Source organism: Choloepus didactylus, chromosome 14, assembly GCF_015220235.1.
Source record: "Choloepus didactylus isolate mChoDid1 chromosome 14, mChoDid1.pri, whole genome shotgun sequence".
Classification (NCBI taxonomy): domain Eukaryota; kingdom Metazoa; phylum Chordata; class Mammalia; order Pilosa; family Megalonychidae; genus Choloepus; species Choloepus didactylus.
This window is the reverse complement of record NC_051320.1, coordinates 95,452,271-95,471,303: the sequence shown is the minus strand read 5'-3', so window position 1 is coordinate 95,471,303 and position 19,033 is coordinate 95,452,271. Positions and strand designations below refer to the sequence as shown.

The following is a 19,033-nucleotide window of genomic DNA, read 5'->3' as shown; positions in this document are numbered from 1 at the left end:
TCGGCTATCGGGCAGGTACCCAGGGCTCCTTTCCATTCTGGCTCTTGGGCTTTAACTCACCACATGGCCGTCCTTCAGAGGGTTATTTTTAGTGCCTTGAGAGCATGTGGTCTGGTCTGCAGAGACGCCGCTGGGGCCCGTGTGGGAAGAGTGTGGCCGCCGGTGGCCTAGCGGCTTCCCTTGGGGATCTGGAGGCTCTGAGTGGGCGTCGGAAGCTGATCAGGCCGCTTCTGGGCCGTCAGAATCCGTGCCCGGAAGCCTAGAGCGGTGCGCAGCCACCAAACTCTTCATTACGTTTGTTTGTTTTACTTTAAAAGTGCATTTTCAGCACTTGCGTTTGGCAAGGAGATGGCTGGCGACAGTGAGTCCACAGGTGACAGAGCTTTGCAGATGGTGGCTGTAGTTTGAGTATGAAATCAAGAAGGCACCAAGAATCACGTAGATGAGGTTCCAGGCTGGGGAAGTGGCTTTGGGGGTGAAGTGAGGACTGTTTGGGGTGAGGGAGAGCTGAGGCGGTCAGTGCTCATTCCTCCCACAGTACTGGCGACGGCCGAGGCTCCCGCGTACCAGGCCCGTGTGATGTGCTCTCCTGCGCTCACGTTGCCGTCGCAGCAGCCCTGGGTGGCAGTGCCGTCCCTGTGCTCGTTCGGGCCCCACAGCCGGGCATGCTGGACACCGGATCCGAGTCCAAGCGGGTGCCTGGTGGTCCAGGAGCTGCACGTCAGGGCTGTGCTGCCGGGTGTCAGGCCCTGAGGGGACTGGTCGGCCCCAGAGCCTCAGGACCGGGGCCCAGAGCTGGCGGCCTGTCTGTGGGCACCAGAAGAGAAGCTTGCATTGTTTTTCCATGAATATGCAAGTATATGGGACTTTTTAGGAGCATTCTTTGAGGTAGTGCAAACTTCATTAAGGAATAAAAGAAAAAAAAATGATTTTGAACTAAGTAGGTTTAGATTTTCCAGTGTTTTAATTGAAGAATAATAATCAGTTGAATAGGTGCTATTTTGAGTAAATGGATACTGACCCTAGTTCTGCAGCTTTTCTTTACTGTGGGTTTCTGAGCCCACTGCAGAGCTTAGCACTTGGGGGATGCTCCATTGAGGGGCCCTTTGCTAACATTTCAGGCATTTTCTTAGGCTGTTCCTGCCACTTCCTGATGTCTGAGGTCATTTTCACCTGCTTGTTTATGAGGGCTGATGACCAGAATTGGGTATTGGGATGAAAGGATTGGAAAAAAACAACAGTGAAACTCACCTTCCAGCTTCCTTTATCAATTTCCTCCTTTTACACCAGCATAAAAAGGGCTGCAGCCGGGGAAGGGGCTGGGGACCTGCGTTTGGAGGTAACATTTCACAGTGGTTTTGGGGGAGCCCTGGGGTCCCTCACCTTGACCTGCCCCCTGAGCTCAGACAGGTGAGATTGGCCCTGTTAGCTGGGCGTGCCACTGCTCACCCGTGAGCGAGAGGGTGGTGTCCCAAATTCAGTGGCAGCGTTTTGTTTTCAGGTCAAATGATAAGAAAGGGGGAAAGAGCAGACTGTGGTTTCTCCGGGAGTGAGGGGCCGCTAAAGTCTTCAGGAGGTGATTTCCTTCCTCCATCTTAGTAGCCAGGTGGAGCCCACTGTTTGCTCACTGACAGGCATGAGGAGGACCTGTTTGCTCACATCTTTTCCCTGAAGAAATTTTGTGTATTTTGAAGTGAATGGTGTTTGCTGTCTTTGAGTTGAGCACTTAATAAATAGCCATTTAAATTTAAATAACTGGATCTACTTGGAGGTGATTTATGAGGATTTGCCAAAGCCCCCCCCCCCCCCCAAAAGTACGGGAAGTGTGCACTGCTGCCGACATTCATTATAAGCTTCTGAATTAAAGTCCCCTCCTTAGACTGACCACATGGGCCCGTCTCCTGCCCCACCCCTTCCCTGGGTTGTTCGTAGTAGGAGAGTAATATCTAGGTCTAGGCAGAGGTATTTGTGAGTTAATTTAATACGTTCCGTCCTGTTGTGGAGCGATGCTTTCAGTCACTTTGGAACTAGCATGGAATACCGGCGTATTTACTAATGATCAGCTCTGCTCGTTCTGGTGGAATTCTCACACGTGCCCTTGCTCCTGTTCTGGGTGGTGGTTTCCTGGAGAGTGTAGCTGCCTGATAGAGAGTTTCGGCTGCTGCTTCTCACATGCTGAGTCTGCACCAGGCTGGGCGTGGGAATGTCTGCTCCGGACGGGTGTGCAGCTCCATCCAGCACATGCCCGGGAGCCCTGGGACACGGGTTAGAGGGCTTAGGTACCTCCTTTTGTATTTTTTTCTGTGGATTTTTAAATGCTTTTATTTACATGAGTTATACCTATCAATGTCTGCTGTATTAGAAATTAAAAGTGGGGAATTTAAAAACATTTATTAATTGATGTAAATGGCAGCACACACATTCTATTAATATAAATATAGTTTTTATGAAAAATAGTTTTTCTAAGACTAAAAGTATATACTGAGAAGAGTGGCACTGCCCTACATTTTGCAAGTTTCTCTAATGTTTGGCTTAACAGAAGGTGGCGGTCGGTGCCTGTCTTCCTTCTGCGGGGATATGTTGCTTTGTGTGATGTGTAAGGAAACAGCCTGGCCTCCCACAGCTGTGCATCGGAAGGGAGGAGCGTTTTGGTAGCTTTTCAGAACATTGTGGGTGTTCTTTTTTGATACTACACCAAAAACTGGACAAGTAGTAGTTTCTTAAAAGTTAGTTGCAATGTGGAATCTGAATCCATGTCAATTGCAGTTTGAATGGATCTTTTTACCTGTGTGGGATTTTGTAACATCGTGCATGTTCATTTGGGAAATACTGGTGTACTGAGTTAGGTAGAGCTTCAAATACTGGCACTTGCCACCCCATGGTAGGAAGACATCCTATTCATTAACATCACCACTGATCTCAACGGCAGAGTCTTTAAATATCAGGAAACTTTAAGCTCATGGTGCTGAATATCAGTTTTCCACCATTCTGATTTTCCCATTAAAGCCTGAATCTGATCATTGCAACAAATGCTGACAGTTTTCCCTGGAATAGCAGGCTCCTTGGGTTGACTCTGGAGAAAATGCCCGTCAAATGCCTGACTCTGGGCTTCTGTGAAGGACGCAGTGAGTTTAGCTCAGAGCTCAGTGCTCCACCCCCACACCCCACCCCCGGCACCTCCAGAGTGCCCTGGGCCAGGGCGGGAAGCAGGGGTGCCTTCCCTGTGCCACCCGCCGTCTCCTGAGGCATCTCAGACCTGCGGGGCGATGTTCAATAGGGGCAGCTCTTTTCACTGCGTTCATCAAGGACTGTCGCAAGTAAACTGGCTTTTTATTTTGCTTGTTTCTTTACTACCAGTGTGTTCTGGTGAAGAGTCCGGTGAGTAAGAGAACCGTTGGCGCCACTGCTGAACATTTGCCACGGTAACTGCTGCTGCACCCTCCTTGCATTTGAACCTTCAACCCAGCGAAAAAGGCGACCGATGTCTTAACATGAAAATTGTTTTGACTCTGGGGCTGCCTCTTGGGGATGCTGGGGTTCTGTGGACCGTGCTTTGACAACGGCTTATCGGAAGGCTCCTAAATTCTGTTTCGCTCTGCAGAATGATCTTGGGGTGTGTGTGTGTGAATACTGAATCCCAGGAATGTTTGAGAGAGATGCTCTACTTTTAAGTTGCACCACGGTTTACAGACAGGAAGACTGTGATTCTGATCCTAAGCTCGCCTGGCTCTGTGTGAGGGGTTCGCAGCTGTGCTGATGGTCTGAGGTGTTCACGTGTCTGTTGTCTGCGAGCTGTGGGGGAAGGTGTGAGACGGTCGGTCAGTCTGTCGGGGCGGCCTGCAGGGGACCCGCCTCCCCACGTCGAGGCGCAGGAGGAAACGGGGCCCCAAGGACCACGTCTTCAGCAGCGCACCAGGCCGGGGTGGACATTTGGGGAGGCTGGTGAAGGAGCAGCCCCCTGCCTCACGTCTCGCGGACTTCTTTCTGAAAATCGGCAGCTTTAGGGGGTGGTGTCCTTAGATTGCTGAAATTCTGTTTGTGCCTTTGGGGGAGATGTGTATGAAAGTCGCCCTGTTAAGAAAGCCTCTGTCTTTACCAGGTGATGCGATGGGTTTCCTGGTAATCAAAGTGCACACTGAGGGGTGTTCCCCGAAGAGGGTGAGCAGTCTGTGGGTGACTTCCGTTCCTTGCTGCCTCCAGTAAGTGCTTCTAAACACTTTGCGGGGTCATGGAAAAAAGAAGCACCTGTCCTGCTTGCTCCTCATTTCCACTGTTTTTAAAATAAAGTCTATCCTTTCCCTCACCAGCAAACAGCCAGAAACACACTTGAAGATTTGTTGGCGGTTGTTTCTGTGGCCACTTTTCAGGATAGTTTTTTTGTGTTTTCAATAGGTAGGTCTGACCTGCTTCAGAGAAATAGGAGTGAATGGTGTGGTGCTTAGAGAGGGAAGTGTTCTCACTGATTCTTTTATTTTTTTTTTCCTTTAAACTTTTATTTTGAAATACTTTCAAATGTACGGGTCAGTTACAAAAGTAATAAATACCCCATGCAGAGAACATACCCTGTCCCCCTAGATACCCACATCCACCAATTCTGACATTTTGCTACATTTGCCATGTCATTCTGCCTATCAGTCTATCAGTCCATCTGCCTGTCTAGCTGTCTGTCTAGTTATCAATCCATTTTCTGAACATGTGTGTGCGTGTAAACTGTATATATCACGCTCCTTGAACACTTAATATAGCCATGTACATTTCCAAAGAATAAGGATAGTCAGTTATTTAACTGCCTTAAGTGTGGTTATCCAGTTCAAGCAATTTAAGTATAAAGCTTACAGTCTATATTCCAATTTTTTCATCAGTCCCAGTAATGTCCTTTTGAGCCTGCTCTCTTCCCCTCCAGGATCAGGTATTGACTTGGTCGTTGTCTCTTTAGTTGCCCCACTTCTCTCCTTTCCCCTTTCCCTTTTGCCTTCCCTTTCTCGTTCCCTTCCCCCTTTTCCTTTCCTATCCTGTATACAACGTAAACTTTCCCAAACAGAAACCTGACGCCCATTATGCATTAACTACCCCCTCCCTGCCCCTGGCAACCTGGACTCCACAAGCTTGCATATTCTCCAGTGTTTTCTTAGTATTTACCATGGGGCTTAAAATTAACACCATAATTGTCTAACAATCTTGTTTGCTTTGTTACCAACCTAATTTCAATAGGGTACACATACAGTGTTCTACCCCCCTCCAGCCCCCCACCTTTATATAATTCCTGCCACAGATTACATGCTTATTCATTGTGAGTCCAAAACATTACATTTAACATTACGTTTCATGCATTTGCCCTTTAAATCCTGTAGGAAGTAAAAAGTGGAGTTACAAATCAAAAATATTCTAGCACTGGCATTTATATTTACCCATGCCATTACCCTTACTGGAGAGCTTCATCTCTTCGTGCCACTTTGATCTTTCGTCTGTTGTCCTTTCCTTTCAGCTTGCAGACTTTCTTTAGGGCTTTGCTAGCAGTGACAACCTCTCGGTTTTTGTTTATCTGGGTATGCCTTAATCTCTTCCTCATTGTTGAAAGGCAGTTTTGCCGGATATAGAATTCTTGGTTGGCAATTTTTTGCTTTCAGCACTTTTAACTGTGTCCTCCTACTGCCTTCTTCTATGGTTTCTGGTGGGAAATTGGCCTTGATCTTATGGGGCCCCATTGTCTGTGACACACTGCTTCTCTCTTTCTTTGGCATTTTAATTGTAATGTGCCATGGCATGGGTCTATTTGGGTTTATCCTGTTTGGAGTTTGTTGAGTGCCGGGGACGTTTGTTAAATTTGGGAAGTTTTCAGCCATTGTTTCCTGAATATTCTCTCTGCCCTTTCTTCTCCTTTTGGGTTGCCGACTGTGCATTTATTGGCATGCTGGATAGTGTCCCACAGGTTCCTCAGGCCCTGTTCACTTTCCTTCGTTCTTTCCTCTTTCTGCTTGTCACACTGGATGATTTCAGTGATCTTATCTTCAAGTTCTCTGATTCTTCTGCCAGCTCCAAGCTGCTGTTGAAACCCTCTGGGGAATTTTTTATTTCTGTTGCTGTGATCTTCAGCTCTGTTTGGTTACATCTTCTAATTTCCACCTCTCTATTGATATTCTCTTTGTGCTCCTCTGTTGTTTTCCTGATCTCCACTAGTTGTCTGTCGATGTTTTCCTTGAATTCTTTGAGCATATTTAGGAGCATTTTAAAGTCTTTGTCAGGTATGTCCCAGGACTGGTCCTCTTCACTGATGGTTTCTAATACTTTAATTTTCCCCTTTTCCCGGGCCATCGCTTCTTGTTTCTTTGTATGTTTTGTAATCTTTTGTTGAAACCTGGACGTGTTGATATTTTAATGGTGTGTTGCTGGAATTTAGACTCGGAGGCTTCTGTTCCTTAAGCTTGTGTCCAGCGACTGTTATGACAGAGCTTTCCTTGACTGCCAGGAGCTAACACCAACAACAGGAAGTGCCTTCCCGGTCTGCAGATTGACCTGTACAATCCTCTTCACGGCTTGTCCGCACGGTGAGCCTGGAGAATAGCTCCTGCAGGCCTCCGTAATCCTTTCTGCACAGGACTCTTGTCTTGGGGGTAGGCATGTGGCCTGAGGAGCTCCCCAGTTTTCACGGTTTTGAATGTCCCCTCTTCCTCAGGGAACGGAGTCCTCATGGTGTGTCCTGCGGCCTGCACGGGACGTTCTGTAGGAGAGCTCGGAGAGCCGCTTTCTACCCCAGGGCAGGTTCTGGGATGGGGCGTTCCTCAGGCCACCACCGCACAGATTGGGCCAGGTGCACATGCTCCCAGCATGGGCACGAGGGTTACTCTGCTCCCTCCAGAACCGGGTCCAGGGATCTGTACCGGGAGTGTGGGCCGTTTCCTTGCGGAACCAGTGAGGGGACAGGGATGGGGCCAGCCTGGGCGCCAGGAGATCCTACCGTTTTTAACTGGCCTTTTTCTGGATTTGGCACTCACTCTGTTACTGCATTCCTTTAACCCCAGTCCTTTCTGGGGCTTTGAGAAAGATGTTCCTTCCAGTTCTTGCCGGTTGGTCGAAGCTCCTGTGGGGTATCAGAGCCCCGAAGCATCTCACTCCACCTTCTTGACTGGGGCAGGATCCCCCTCTCTCCTTGATTCGTAACCAGCAGGCAGGTGTTTCCCAGTGCTTGTAAGTTGTCAGTTAGGATTAGTGCTCACTCATCTGCTGGCTTGCCTCCGGCCCCATCCCCACGCCGCTGTCCTCCCTGCTTCTGAGCTCCTGCCTTTACAGTCTGCCTTCACTCATTCATGCATGCATTCATTCAGTGTGCTGAGCCACTTACACTGTGCTGGGCTGCCTTCCAGGTGCAGAAAAAAAAGCATTGACCAAAACAGAATTCCTGCCCTCAGGGAGCTTTTGGTCTCCCGTGTGGGGTGGGGGCGGGGCATGGGCGAACAGAACAAGTGAATAAAATGTGTAGTGCATTTGGTGTGAGGTTTGTGCACACACAGTGGGTAGGGTTGGCCTCGTCGGGATGGCAGATTGCTGAAGGCCTGGGCCCTGTGTGTGGAGGAGGAGCTGATGCAAGAGTAGGGGAGTGGGGGCAGTTGAGACCCATGTGGCCGGAGTGGTTGGAGCCGGGGCAGGGGAGGAAGGAGGTCATGGGGAGAGGGGCAACCAGCCACGCTGCCTGGGTCAGAGTTTAGGGACACTGTCACAGGCACCTGTTGGAGACTCTCAGCAGTGTCTCGAATGTGACATTTGGGCCTGTGGGATTCCCACCTCCCCTGCGGCCCCTACACCCTGCCTGTGGCCTCACATAACACAACAGTCATGCCGCCACGTGGGCCCCTCGGCGCGGTGCTCTCCTGCCTCCCTCCTATCTGCTAATGGAAATTCATCCCTTCCAGGATCAGCTCAGAATGGGTTTCTTAGGACACCTTTCCAGGTAGCGAAGTGAGGGCCTGTCAGTCCTTTCCCCGCAGTCCTGTTTGTCTCACCTGGCCCTGTGTTATGCTTGGTGGCCCACGTCCTCCCCCTCAGGAAAGGGGCTGGAAGTGCACAGTCCTGCAGCTCCAATGGGCCTTCACTGGCTCTGCAGACATTTATTAGGATCTCAGAGTCCAGTACCAGGAGGTAGTGGTGAGCTACCCTGGCAGAGCAGGTGCTGGGGCGTGGAGTCACAGGACAGTTGGGGGGCAGCAAGGTGCTGCAGTGGGGGGAAGGGGAGCGCTGAAAGTACCCAGGGCAGGACCCCTGACGGGGGAGGATGGACGAGGGCTCCGTGATGGGCTGCTTTGCCCAGCTGTGCTAGGCTGGGGTGTGGGGCCTCTCCTGGAGACCATCCACATGGCCCGCTGGTCCGCCCAGGTGTTCCAGGTAGATCCAACACTCTGTTCTGTGACCCAGCCGGTGCCGCGAGTTTCACCTTTGGAGCAACTGGACAGCCACTGGTATTGGCACAGAGCTCCCCCCCTTACCACTTTTATCTGACTCCTGTAGCATTTAGGATGTGGGGCTCTCCTTAGGAACCGTGGGGGAATGGCCCCAAGCCCCAGAAGCCCTGCTCCCCAGGCCCAGGGCTCAGGGGCCTCCTCAGCGCGCCCCGGCCAGCCCCCACCTTGGTTACCATGAACCCTTTCGCTGGGGCAGGGTTTGCTGGACACCCTGTGGGCACTGGGCAGCTGGGGTTCAGGGGCACCTGCCTCCGTGGCTGCACGCTGGCCGCCTGCCCTCCCGGGAGCCTGGGCACCTCGGAGAGGGCCGAGAAGAAGGTGCAGAGGCTGTGCGAGTGCAGATACTCGAGGTCTGTCTGTCGGAGTCTCCACTGAAAACGGGGACGAGGAGAGAAAAGATCGGGCTGGCCGGTGCCCCGAGACCTTGGTGGTTTCCACCTGGCCAGAGAGCAGTGTAGTGGACCTCGACCTGCTCTGCAGGTGCCGGGGAGGAAGGGCTGCCTGAGGCTGGTGTTCCTTGGCGGGGGCTGGGCCAGAACAAGGTGGTTGATAGGGCCCAGAGGAGAGGGTAGACCTCCACGCTGTGGTGGGTGACTTCTGTCTCATGTAACACTAATATTTTAAAAGAGAGCAGCTTTGTTTTCTCAGGTACAGCGCTCAAAGCCCCAAATCACTGGTGCATTTTCCTGGGGCTGGCTGGGTTCTGTAAAATAGAGTTCCCACATACCACCCCATTATAACACTTCGCATTGTTTACATTTGTTATATTTACATTTGTTTCATTTGTCACAATTCATGAAAGAACATTTTTATGATTGTTCTATTGATTAACTATAGTACATCATTTACAGTAGGGGTCACTGTGTTGTACACTCCTGTGTTGCTTTCTTAAAAGTTTTTATTCTAGTAATATATACAACCTAAAATTTCCCCTTTTAACCACATTCAAATATATAATTCAGTGCTGTTAATTACATTCACAGTGCTGTGCCACCGTCACCACCGTCTGTTACCAAAACTTAATGATCAACCTAAATAGAAACTGGACAATTTAAGCATTAATTCACTGTCTCCTACCCCCTCCTGGTAACCTATATTCTAGATTATGACTATGAATTCTAATTATTTCCTATCAGGTCGTATAATATTTGTCCTTTTGTGTCTGGCATATTTCATTCAACATGAATGTCTTCAGGGTTTATCCATGTTGTTGCATGCATTAGGACTTCATTCTCTTTTATGGCAGAATATTATTCTATTGTGTATATACATTGTTCCAGTTTGCTAATGCTGCCATTTTGCAAAACACTTTTATAAAGGGGGTTTATTTGGTTACAAAGTTACAGTCTTAAGGCCACAAAGTGTCAACAATCGGATACCAAAGGATGGCCAGTGGCATCCAGAAAACCTTTGTTAGCTGGGAAGGCATGTGGTTGGCGTCTGCTTGCTCCCAGGTTGCGTTTCAAAATGGCATTCTCCAAAATGTCGGTGTCAGCTTTCAATGGTTGTCTTCAAAATGTCTGTCTCAGCTGCAGCTCCCAGAGTTCCTTCTGTCTGAGCTTATATAGGGTTCTAGTAAACTAATCAAGGCCTGTGCTGAGTGGGCCGGGCCACACCTCCATGGAAATTATCCAATCAGAGTTATCACCCATAGTTGCGTGGAGTGCATCTCCATGGAAACAACCTAATCCAAAGGTTCCAACCTAATTAACACTAATACCTCTGTCCCCGCAAGATTGCATCAAAGAACATGGTGTTTTGGGGGACATAATACATCCAAACCGGCATATATATCTGTACCACATTTTCTTGTCCATTCATCAATTGATGGACACTTGGGTTGCTTCCATCTTTTGGCAATGGTGAATAATGCTGTTGTGAACATTGGTGTGCAAATATCTGTTTGAGTCCCTGCTTCCTAATGTTTGGGATCTGTACCTCGAAGTGGGATCAGAATCCACGTGCTTCCTTTAGGCAAATTAAAATGTAGCCAGTGTTCTGGAAGGTATATCTGTGTTATTTCTCTGTGTAGTGTAAGTATGGAAAAATTGTAACGTATTTGCATACCTTTCTGAATTTTTCACTTTTGACTGTGACTGGTTTATAATCATAAGAAAGCCATGCATTCTGCATATTTAGTTTCTAATAATGGTCATGTTTAGTGTATTTCAGGACTTGAAGGCACAGAATAGTAAGCAGAGTGGGGAAAATAAAGCTATTTTGTTGGTGCTTTGCTTCATTTTACAGGAGTTGCTTGACATGCCCCGTTAGCGTTGAACTTCGCGTTCTCACTCTGCTGGGTTCCTTCCGAAGCTTCTCAGCAGGTTTGCAGCTTTTCCTCCAGCAGGTTGCTCCTCCTCAACTCCCCATCATCCTATATGCCTGAGCATCCCTTACTCTCATGCATTGTGGTTCTTGACCCGCTGGTGAAAGTCGCAGGCTCCTGCCTGGCCCAGCGCCCAGTGCTCCTGCAGCTTCCGGGGTTGCCTGGGCCCTGGGTGAAGACCCGCGTGGCAGGCGCTGCAGCTGTGCACCCCGGCAGGGGCGGCGCTCTGCCCCCTTCCTCACCCACATTGCATGCTGCTTCCCCAGCCCAGCTCTTCCATCTCCGCATCAGTCTTCACCCAGCTCAGAACTTCCCTGGGCTCATTCCACTGGGGGCATCCCCTCATTTGCTGTAACTCTTTTTAAGCTTTAAAAAATACTGTAAAATTTCAAGCATTTGTAAAGGGAGAGACAGTCTAATGATCCCAGCTTCAAGAATTATCAATCCATGGCCAGCCTTTTTTTTTTTTTATAACGGCTTTATTGAACTATAATTAACATATTACTCAATTCAGCTATTCAGAGTGTACAATTTGGTGGGTTTTAGTATATTCATAGAATTGTGCAACCACCACCACAATTAATTTAGAGCAGTTTATCACCCCAAAAAGAAGCACTGTACCCCTTAGCTGTCACTCCCTCTCCCCCAAACCCCCAGCCTCTGGCAACTGCAAATCTATTCTCTGTCTTTATGGACTTGCCAATACTGGGTATTTCATGTGAACAGAATCATACAGTATTTGTCCTTTTGTGACTGGCTTCTTTCACTGAGCATCCTGTTTTCAAGGCACTTCATTCCTTTTATGACTGAATGCTATTCCACCACATGGCTAGACCACAATTTGTTTATCCATGCACCAGTTGATGGGCAGTGGTTGATTCTACTTTTTTGGCTATTAATACATGGCCAATTTTATTTCATTACTGACTGGATGATTTTGAAGTAAATCCCACATATTGTTTCATTTATTCATAAATACTTCAATGTGTGTCTCTGAAAGATAAGGATGGACTCTTTTTTTTTTTAAAAACAGAATCGTAATACCATCTCAGATAAACGGTCATTCCTTAATTGTCTCAAAAGTGCTTTTTAAAGCACTTCTAATTATTTGAATCAGTATCTGTACCAGGTCCACACACAGTTAGCTGTTACCTCCAGCATACCTATATATTTTTGCCTGTGTAATTTTCAACTTCTTGAAAGCTGCTACAGAGCCGAGACCAATGTGCTTTTAAGTTTTCCCAAAATGCACAGCACACGAGTTGCTCAGGTAGTTTTAAGAATGTGTCTTTGTCACTGTATCATTTGGGTAGTGCTCTGTAACACCCCCTCCACCACCACCACCAGCACTCTGTGGCTGGAAACCACCTTTATTACTGCTCGCAAGCCTCCTGGGCGGTTGGTTTGTGTGACTCACTCAACATCTGGCCAGATGCAGGCGAGTCGGCTGCTTTGCCCTCTTGGCTGGGTTCTCCTGCCTGCCAGGGACGCGTGGGCTGCCTCGGCTTGGCTCCACCCGGAGTGTCACGCTCTGCAGGGCAGGGGTCCCAGAGCAAGCGAGCAGGAGCACGCAGTGCTTCTGCAGGTCTCTGATGGTGGCCACGGCAAGTCCCACGGCTGAGCCCAGAGTCATCTCGTGACCTGCAAAGCTGCAGAGTGTGGGCCAGTTCCTGGTTAACTGGGGCCCTAGGTGCAGGCACCTGCCCCCGCCGCATGGCTGTTCCGAGTGAGGTCCTCACTTGGAAACCTTGGAAATATGATGCTCAGGGACGTGAGCTGGTCCCAAAGGACCATGCATTGTGCCATTCCATTCATTTGAAATGCCCGGGAGAGGTAGATCCACAGGGATAGGCAGCAGATTAGCAACTGGGGGGGGGGGGGGCAAGGGGAATGTGTGATTTAAATGTTCTAGAATTAAATAGTAGCATAGTTGCACAGCATTGTGGATGTACTAAAAGCCACTGAATTGCATGTATTAAAATGGTTCAAATGGTGAATTTTATGTTACGTGAATTTTACTTCAATGAGAAAGCAAGCCCTGGATCATTTCATGAGTAGTCATGAACCCAGGTCTCCAAACTCAGCTCGGCATTGAGCTGGAAGTTTCCAGCATCCTTTACATTGAAGTTGCGTTTTCTGTTGGTTGAATCCTTGATGCCTGTCCTGGTTTGTATATTTATGTCCCCCAGCAAAAACCATATTTTTTAATGCATTCTTGTAGGGGCAGATGTATTAATGTGGATTGGGTTGGAACCTATTGGTTCAGTGTCCATGGAGATGTGACCCACCCAACTGTAGGTGATAACTCTGATTGGATAATTTCCATGGAGGTGAGACCCTGCTCATTCAGCATGGGCCTTGTTTAGCTTACTGGAGCACTATATAAGCTCAGACAGAAGGAGCAGGCTTGCTAGAGCCAAGAGGGACAGTTTAAAGAATACACAGGACCTGAGAGAGTAGCTGCAGATAAGAGACAGTTTGAAGACGGCCATTGAAAGCAGACTCTTGCTCCGGAGAAGCTAAGAGAGGACAAACACCCCAAGAGCAACTAAGAGTGACATTTTTGAGGAACTGCAGCCTAGAGAGGAACGTCCTGGGAGAAAGCCATTTGAAACCAGAACTTTGGAGCAGACGCCAGCCACGTGCCTTCCCAGCTAACAGAGGTTTTCCGGACGCCATTGGACATCCTCCAGTGAAGGTACCTGACTGTTGATGCCTTACCTTGGACGCTTTATGGCCTTAATACTGTAACTGTGTAACCAAATAAACCCCCTTTATAAAAGCCAATCCATTTCTGGTGTTTTGCATCCTGGCAGCATTAGCAAACTAGGACAATGCCTTTTGGGGTGCACCAGGATGCACGAGACCCAGCCCTGAACCCCTTGTTCAAAGCTGCAGTTGGTAGCTTAGCAGAGCAGCCCGTGCTATTAGCCCTCGCATCCTCAGCAGCAGAGGACTCTCGGGGAAGTCCTGAAGCAAACTCTTTCCCCAGCCCCTGCTGGAGGCCTTACATATACCAAATAAATTGAAGTTCAGTGGGAGCTGGAGCCTGGCTTGGGAAGGAAAATTCCATGATTTCAGAGATGGCAGCCCAAGTCCTGCACCCAGGATCGTCCATTGCCCCACATCCTTGCAGGTGATCAGTGTTCTTTCCAGCTCCCCAGACCCCATTCTTGGGAACACACTGCTGTTTATTTTAAATTGTGAGTTTGAATCTCTTTGGAAAGGAATTGATTAAAGAAGCCAAACGGTCCTGGGGATTTTATCTGCTTGGTTTTCAACAATTTACTCTTAATTAATTATACTGACTAGAAAAAAAGCTGTACCTCCACGGGATGCCAGCATTTAGAAATGATATTTCAAATATCTAGTTGTTCAAATGGGGGGAATTTTCCTGTTTCTGTCATTTGGTAAATTTGCTTTTAAGTATCCCCTCTGGGAGTTGTATTCATTCCAAGTGACAGGAATTAAAGCAGGATTTGCATGCAGTTGAATTGGAGCAAGCCACGGTTCTTGGCTGCAGATGCCTTACTCAGTCACGCAGGGACATTTTGCCTTGTAAAACAAAGCTAAGGCTGATTTTACTTAGTTTTTTCAGATGCTCCTGGTATAAGGAGCATTCTATTTTGTTTTGTAATAGCGCCAAGGTATAGTTTGCTATTCGATGTGTGCTCTGTTTTAGTAACATTAAAAAGATTCCTTCACAATATGTAGTGATTGTAATTTAAAGTAATTGCAGTGTCCTTCTAACTAAAACTTTGCTGTGCTGAACCGGAGCAGAGGGGCGTCTGCTGGACGGCTGCCTCATCCGAGTCCCTCTGGCTGCTGTGTAGAGCAGAGGTGGGGGAGCTGTTAGGAGGCAGGGGGCTCTCCAGGCCAGCATGGTGGTGGCTCGGACCAGAGTGTTAACGGTGGAACTGGTGACCTTGATGGGTTCTGGACGCATCCTAAAGGTATTCTCCTGGTGAAGGGAGTACGATGTAGTCGCGGTCAGCTGTGAGATGAGAGGGTCAGACTTGTGAGGGCCACGCCGACTGTTCGTTTGCTAATGCTGCCGGAATGCAAAACACCAGAGATGGATTGGCTTCTATAAAGGGGGTTTACTTGGTTACACAGTTACAGTCTTAGGGCCATAAAGTGTCCAAGGTAACACATCAGCAATTGGGTACCTTCACTGGAGGATGGCCCATGGTGTCGGGAAAACCTCTGTTAGCTGGGAAGGCACGTGGCTGGTGTCTGCTCCAAAGTTCTGGTTTCAAAATGGCTTTCTCCCAGGACGTTCCTCTCTAGGCTGCAGTTCCTCAAAAATGTCACTCTTAGTTGCACTTGGGGTGTTTGTCCTCTCTTAGCTTCTCTGGAGCAAGAGTCTGCATTCAACTGTCTTCAAACTGTCTCTCATCTGCAGCTCCTGTGCTTTCTTCAAAGTGTCCCTCTTGGCTGTAGCTCCTCTTCAAAACATCACTCACAGCTGCACTGAGTTCCTTCTGTTTGTCAGCCCATTTGTATGGCTCCACTGATCAAGGCCCACCCTGAATGGATGGGGCCACGCCTCCATGGAAATATCTCATCAGTCGTCACCCACAGTTGGGTGGGGCGCATTTCCATGCAAACAACCTAATCCAAACATTCCAATTTAATCCCCACTAATATGTCTGCCCCACAAGATTGCATCAAAGAATATGGCTTTTTCCGGGGGACATAATACATTCAAACCAGCACACCAACATTTGGGATGTTTTTGGCCTGAGCAGGGGCCTTGTGGTGGAGACGAGGACAGCGGGGGTACAAGGGGTTAGTAAGGTGGACATCCTGGTGACACTGCCAGGAGGTTCAGCGGGGGCCCTGCCTGATTGGAGTCAGTGCCAGGGAGAACAGGAGGGGAGGACTTGGAGCCAGCGAGTCAAACGCTGGACTGAGATTTGACCATGGGTGGACAGCACCTGAGGCTGCACAGCCAGGTGAGGTGACTGCGGCAGTGATGGCGACGGGAGGGGGTGGGTGTTTCTATTTACTGGAGAACATCTTTATCTTCATTCTTGCGAGAGAGTTCTTCTGAGTGCAAAGACATAGGTTAAAAATTATTTCGCTTAGCACTTTGAAGACTCCCCCCACCCTGTTCTGGGTGGGCACTGTTGGGTTGAAGTCGTTTGTCTAATCATGGTGGTTTGTAGCTTATTTGTTGTTTTTTTTCCTCTCTTCTACTGTCTTGCAAGGTCTTTTCTCCATCTATGTCTTATTTTGTTTGTTTTAGGAGGGGTCTCCTCCCAGATATTTGTATGCTGTTGAGAATGATCTAGTAGAGGGGAGAATTTATGCTGGAAAAAAGCAGAAAAACTCGCTCGGGTGATGTCTTTGAGTGTGGGAACTAGCCTGTAAGTGGGTGCTTGGCCCTTGTTGGGACACCCCAGTTCACCCTAATAACAGGAGAGCCGTTGTCCCGGGAGGGTGGAAGGGTGAATGGACAGGGACAGCGTAGGATTGTCTCATGTGGGGCTCAGTTCAGCTTATTGTTGCCTCAGTCGCTGTCCCAGGGGATCCCATTTTCTCTGAGCTTTGCAACATTTTATTTTATTTTTTATTTTATATAATTTGTTTGTTGGTTTGCCCTTGGAGACATCCCTTCCTGTGAACCTCCAGGCAGAGCGTCAAGAGTTCGTTTCACCCGGGCTTAAGTTGTTTTGCAGAGGGAGGCCCTTGTGAAAACCTGGCTCTGTGCAGATGGGAGCACAACACTTAATTTGTACTCCCATTTTCCCCATTTCCTTAAACGGGAGCATGACTGACACGAGACTTCCCATCAGTCGTTTCTCAACTCCACATGCATTTCTGTTACGATTTATGGCCTCACAGGGCTGAGTAGCAGTTGGATGTCTAAATAGTCTGAATAGGGGACATAATTTTGGCCAAGAATCAGGTTGGTGTGGCACTATAAGAAAACTGGTGCTTGTTCCAGTTATCTTGCTGCGTGAAAAACCACTCCAGAGTTAGTGTTGTGAGACAACAACCATTTCATTATGCCCGTGGGTTCTGCCAGCCAGGGATTTGGGTGGGGTGCAGTGGGGGTGGCTTGTGCTGCTGCGTCACATCCCAGCCGGGGCGAGTGGTGGCTGAGGATGGGGTCACCAGGCAGCCTCTTCCTCCCCTGCCCTGCCCCTGGGCTGGAGGAGCCCCAGGACTCACTCAGCTGGACCGACGGGCCTGCAGTGGCCTCCCCGTGGGGCTTGGGCTTCCTTGCATCATGGCAGCAGGCTTCCCAGAGGAGGTGTCTGCAGATGCAGCATTTCTAGAGAAGGAGGTGTAAGCTGCAAGGCCTCTGGTGACCCAGCCGCAGGAGTCCCATATCATCACCTCCACCCTGCTCTATTAGACAAAGCACTCACAAACCCCCCCGGGTTCAAGGGAAGGGGACACAGACCCCACCTCTGAATGGAAGGCATGTCAAAGAATTCGGGGATTTTTAGTATTGTCCTTACAACAAAGTGGATTAGGACCAACATGAAGAACTAACTCTGTTTAAGAAACAGTCTCGTAATTCATTGTTGTTCAAGATGGTCATCAAATATGTCTGCTTCCCTTTTGTGACAATGTGTGGGAAAGGCTGACTCAGCGTGAGCGCTTCCAGCCACACTAAAGCACAGATTACAGCAACCGGTAAACACATTCCCCTTCCAAACCGGGCTGAACCAGTATTGAACAAAGCCATCCTAATGTAGTTGGGGGCTGTGGGAGGGGGCAGCGTAGCATCAGGGGGAGAGTCAGACTTTGGAACCAAAAAAGCTGGAGTCACAGCCCCAGCTCTCCCCACCGGCTTAACCTTTCTGAGTCTCAGCTTATCCTTCTGCAGAATGGCAATAATACCTCTCTTACAGCGGTGTTGTCAGTGCTACAGGAAACGTAAGGGGCCTGTCTAGGTGTCTGGTACGTAGATTTACAATAATAACTGGAAGCTGTTATTGGGGGATAGACTTCTGTAGTTAAGCAAATGTTATTGCACCTTTTCTTGGAATTCTAACGTGAAATATCCACACAGAACTTAATTCCACTTTTCTCTGACCGAATGAACACTTTTTGGGTCTTTAAAGCCCCCTTGTGTTAACACAAGGCCAGATAGCAGAGGCTGTTGCCAGGGTGAGACTGATTACCTGAAATACCTTTCAGGTCTATTTCATACGTGTCCTTTTATATACCTTACAGTTTTTGTCATTTGTAAAATTGACTTTGTTAATTAGTGGTTGTTCACATTTGGAAATTTGATAGGTTTTTTTGTATGTTTTGGTCTTGTTTTCAGCCAGCATGTTGGACTCTTTAGATTTAACCGTGTCTGTGGATTCCTTTCTCTCTCTCTCTTTTTAAACTTTTTTTTTATTGTGAGATATAACATGAATATAGAAAAGTGATAACTTTCAAAGTCTGATTTAACAAGTAGTTATAGAGCAAATTTAAAAGAATGTTATGGGTTACAGTTCCACAATTTCAGTTATTTCCTTTTAACATTAAAAAATGTTAGAGAGAGGAGGGGGGAGGAATCCACAGGCACAGTTAAAACTAAAAACAGTCCAGCATGCCTGCTGAAATCAAGACCAAAACACAAAAAAATCTATAGTATTTCCAAATGTGAGCAACTACTGATTAACAAAGTCAATTTTACAAGGAGACCATTCTAGTATTCGTAATCCTTTGTTAAATCTTGTCTGTTCTACCCCTCCCTCTCATTTGATCACTGTCTCAGTCTTCAGGGATATCTGGGCAGTGACCACCCTGACTTGTTTGTATTGAGGAGGGGTGTTGACATTATGGGGAAGGGGGCTGCAGCTGGATGATGTTCTTGGGGAGGCTGTTGCCTCTGGGTCCTCTCTTTTTATATATGTAGATGCTCGTGTCATATGCATAGCGGTATTTTTTGCCTTCATTTCCAGTCATGCTGCTTATTCCTTTTTTTTTTCTTACTGCACTTGCTAACATCTCTGGTAAAGTGGTGATATAGAGCATTGTTGTTTGGTTCTGACCTTAAAAGAAATTCTCTGACTGTTTCACCAATGGGACTGATATTTTCAGAAGGTTTTGTTAGCTGCCCTCTATCAAATTGGAAAGAAATCCTTCCTATCCTGATTTGCTAGGTACCTTTTGTCTGTTTTGTTTATTTGGTTTTGTTTTCAAATCATGAGAGTGCCTTGATTTGCAGACATTTAATTGAATAATACCAAGAATGATGTATGGAATGTTTGTGCACGCACACCACCAACCCTGACCCTGA

The 19,033-nt window shown here is 47.9% G+C and overlaps 1 protein-coding gene across 4 annotated transcripts in view; it reads left to right on the top strand.

Moving 5' to 3' along the window:
* AGO2 (argonaute RISC catalytic component 2) overlaps window positions 1–19,033 on the top strand; it is a 130,405-nt gene that overhangs the window by 21,357 nt on the left and 90,015 nt on the right. The window contains exon 1 of one of the 4 annotated variants that reach the window (XM_037803587.1): window positions 4,182–4,199. The exons of the other annotated variants lie outside the window; for them this stretch is intronic. Coding sequence (XP_037659515.1) covers window position 4,199 — 1 coding nt within the window. The 5' untranslated portion in view covers window positions 4,182–4,198. Of the gene's footprint in view, window positions 1–4,181; window positions 4,200–19,033 lie in introns of those variants that run through there. 4 annotated transcript variants of the gene reach the window in all.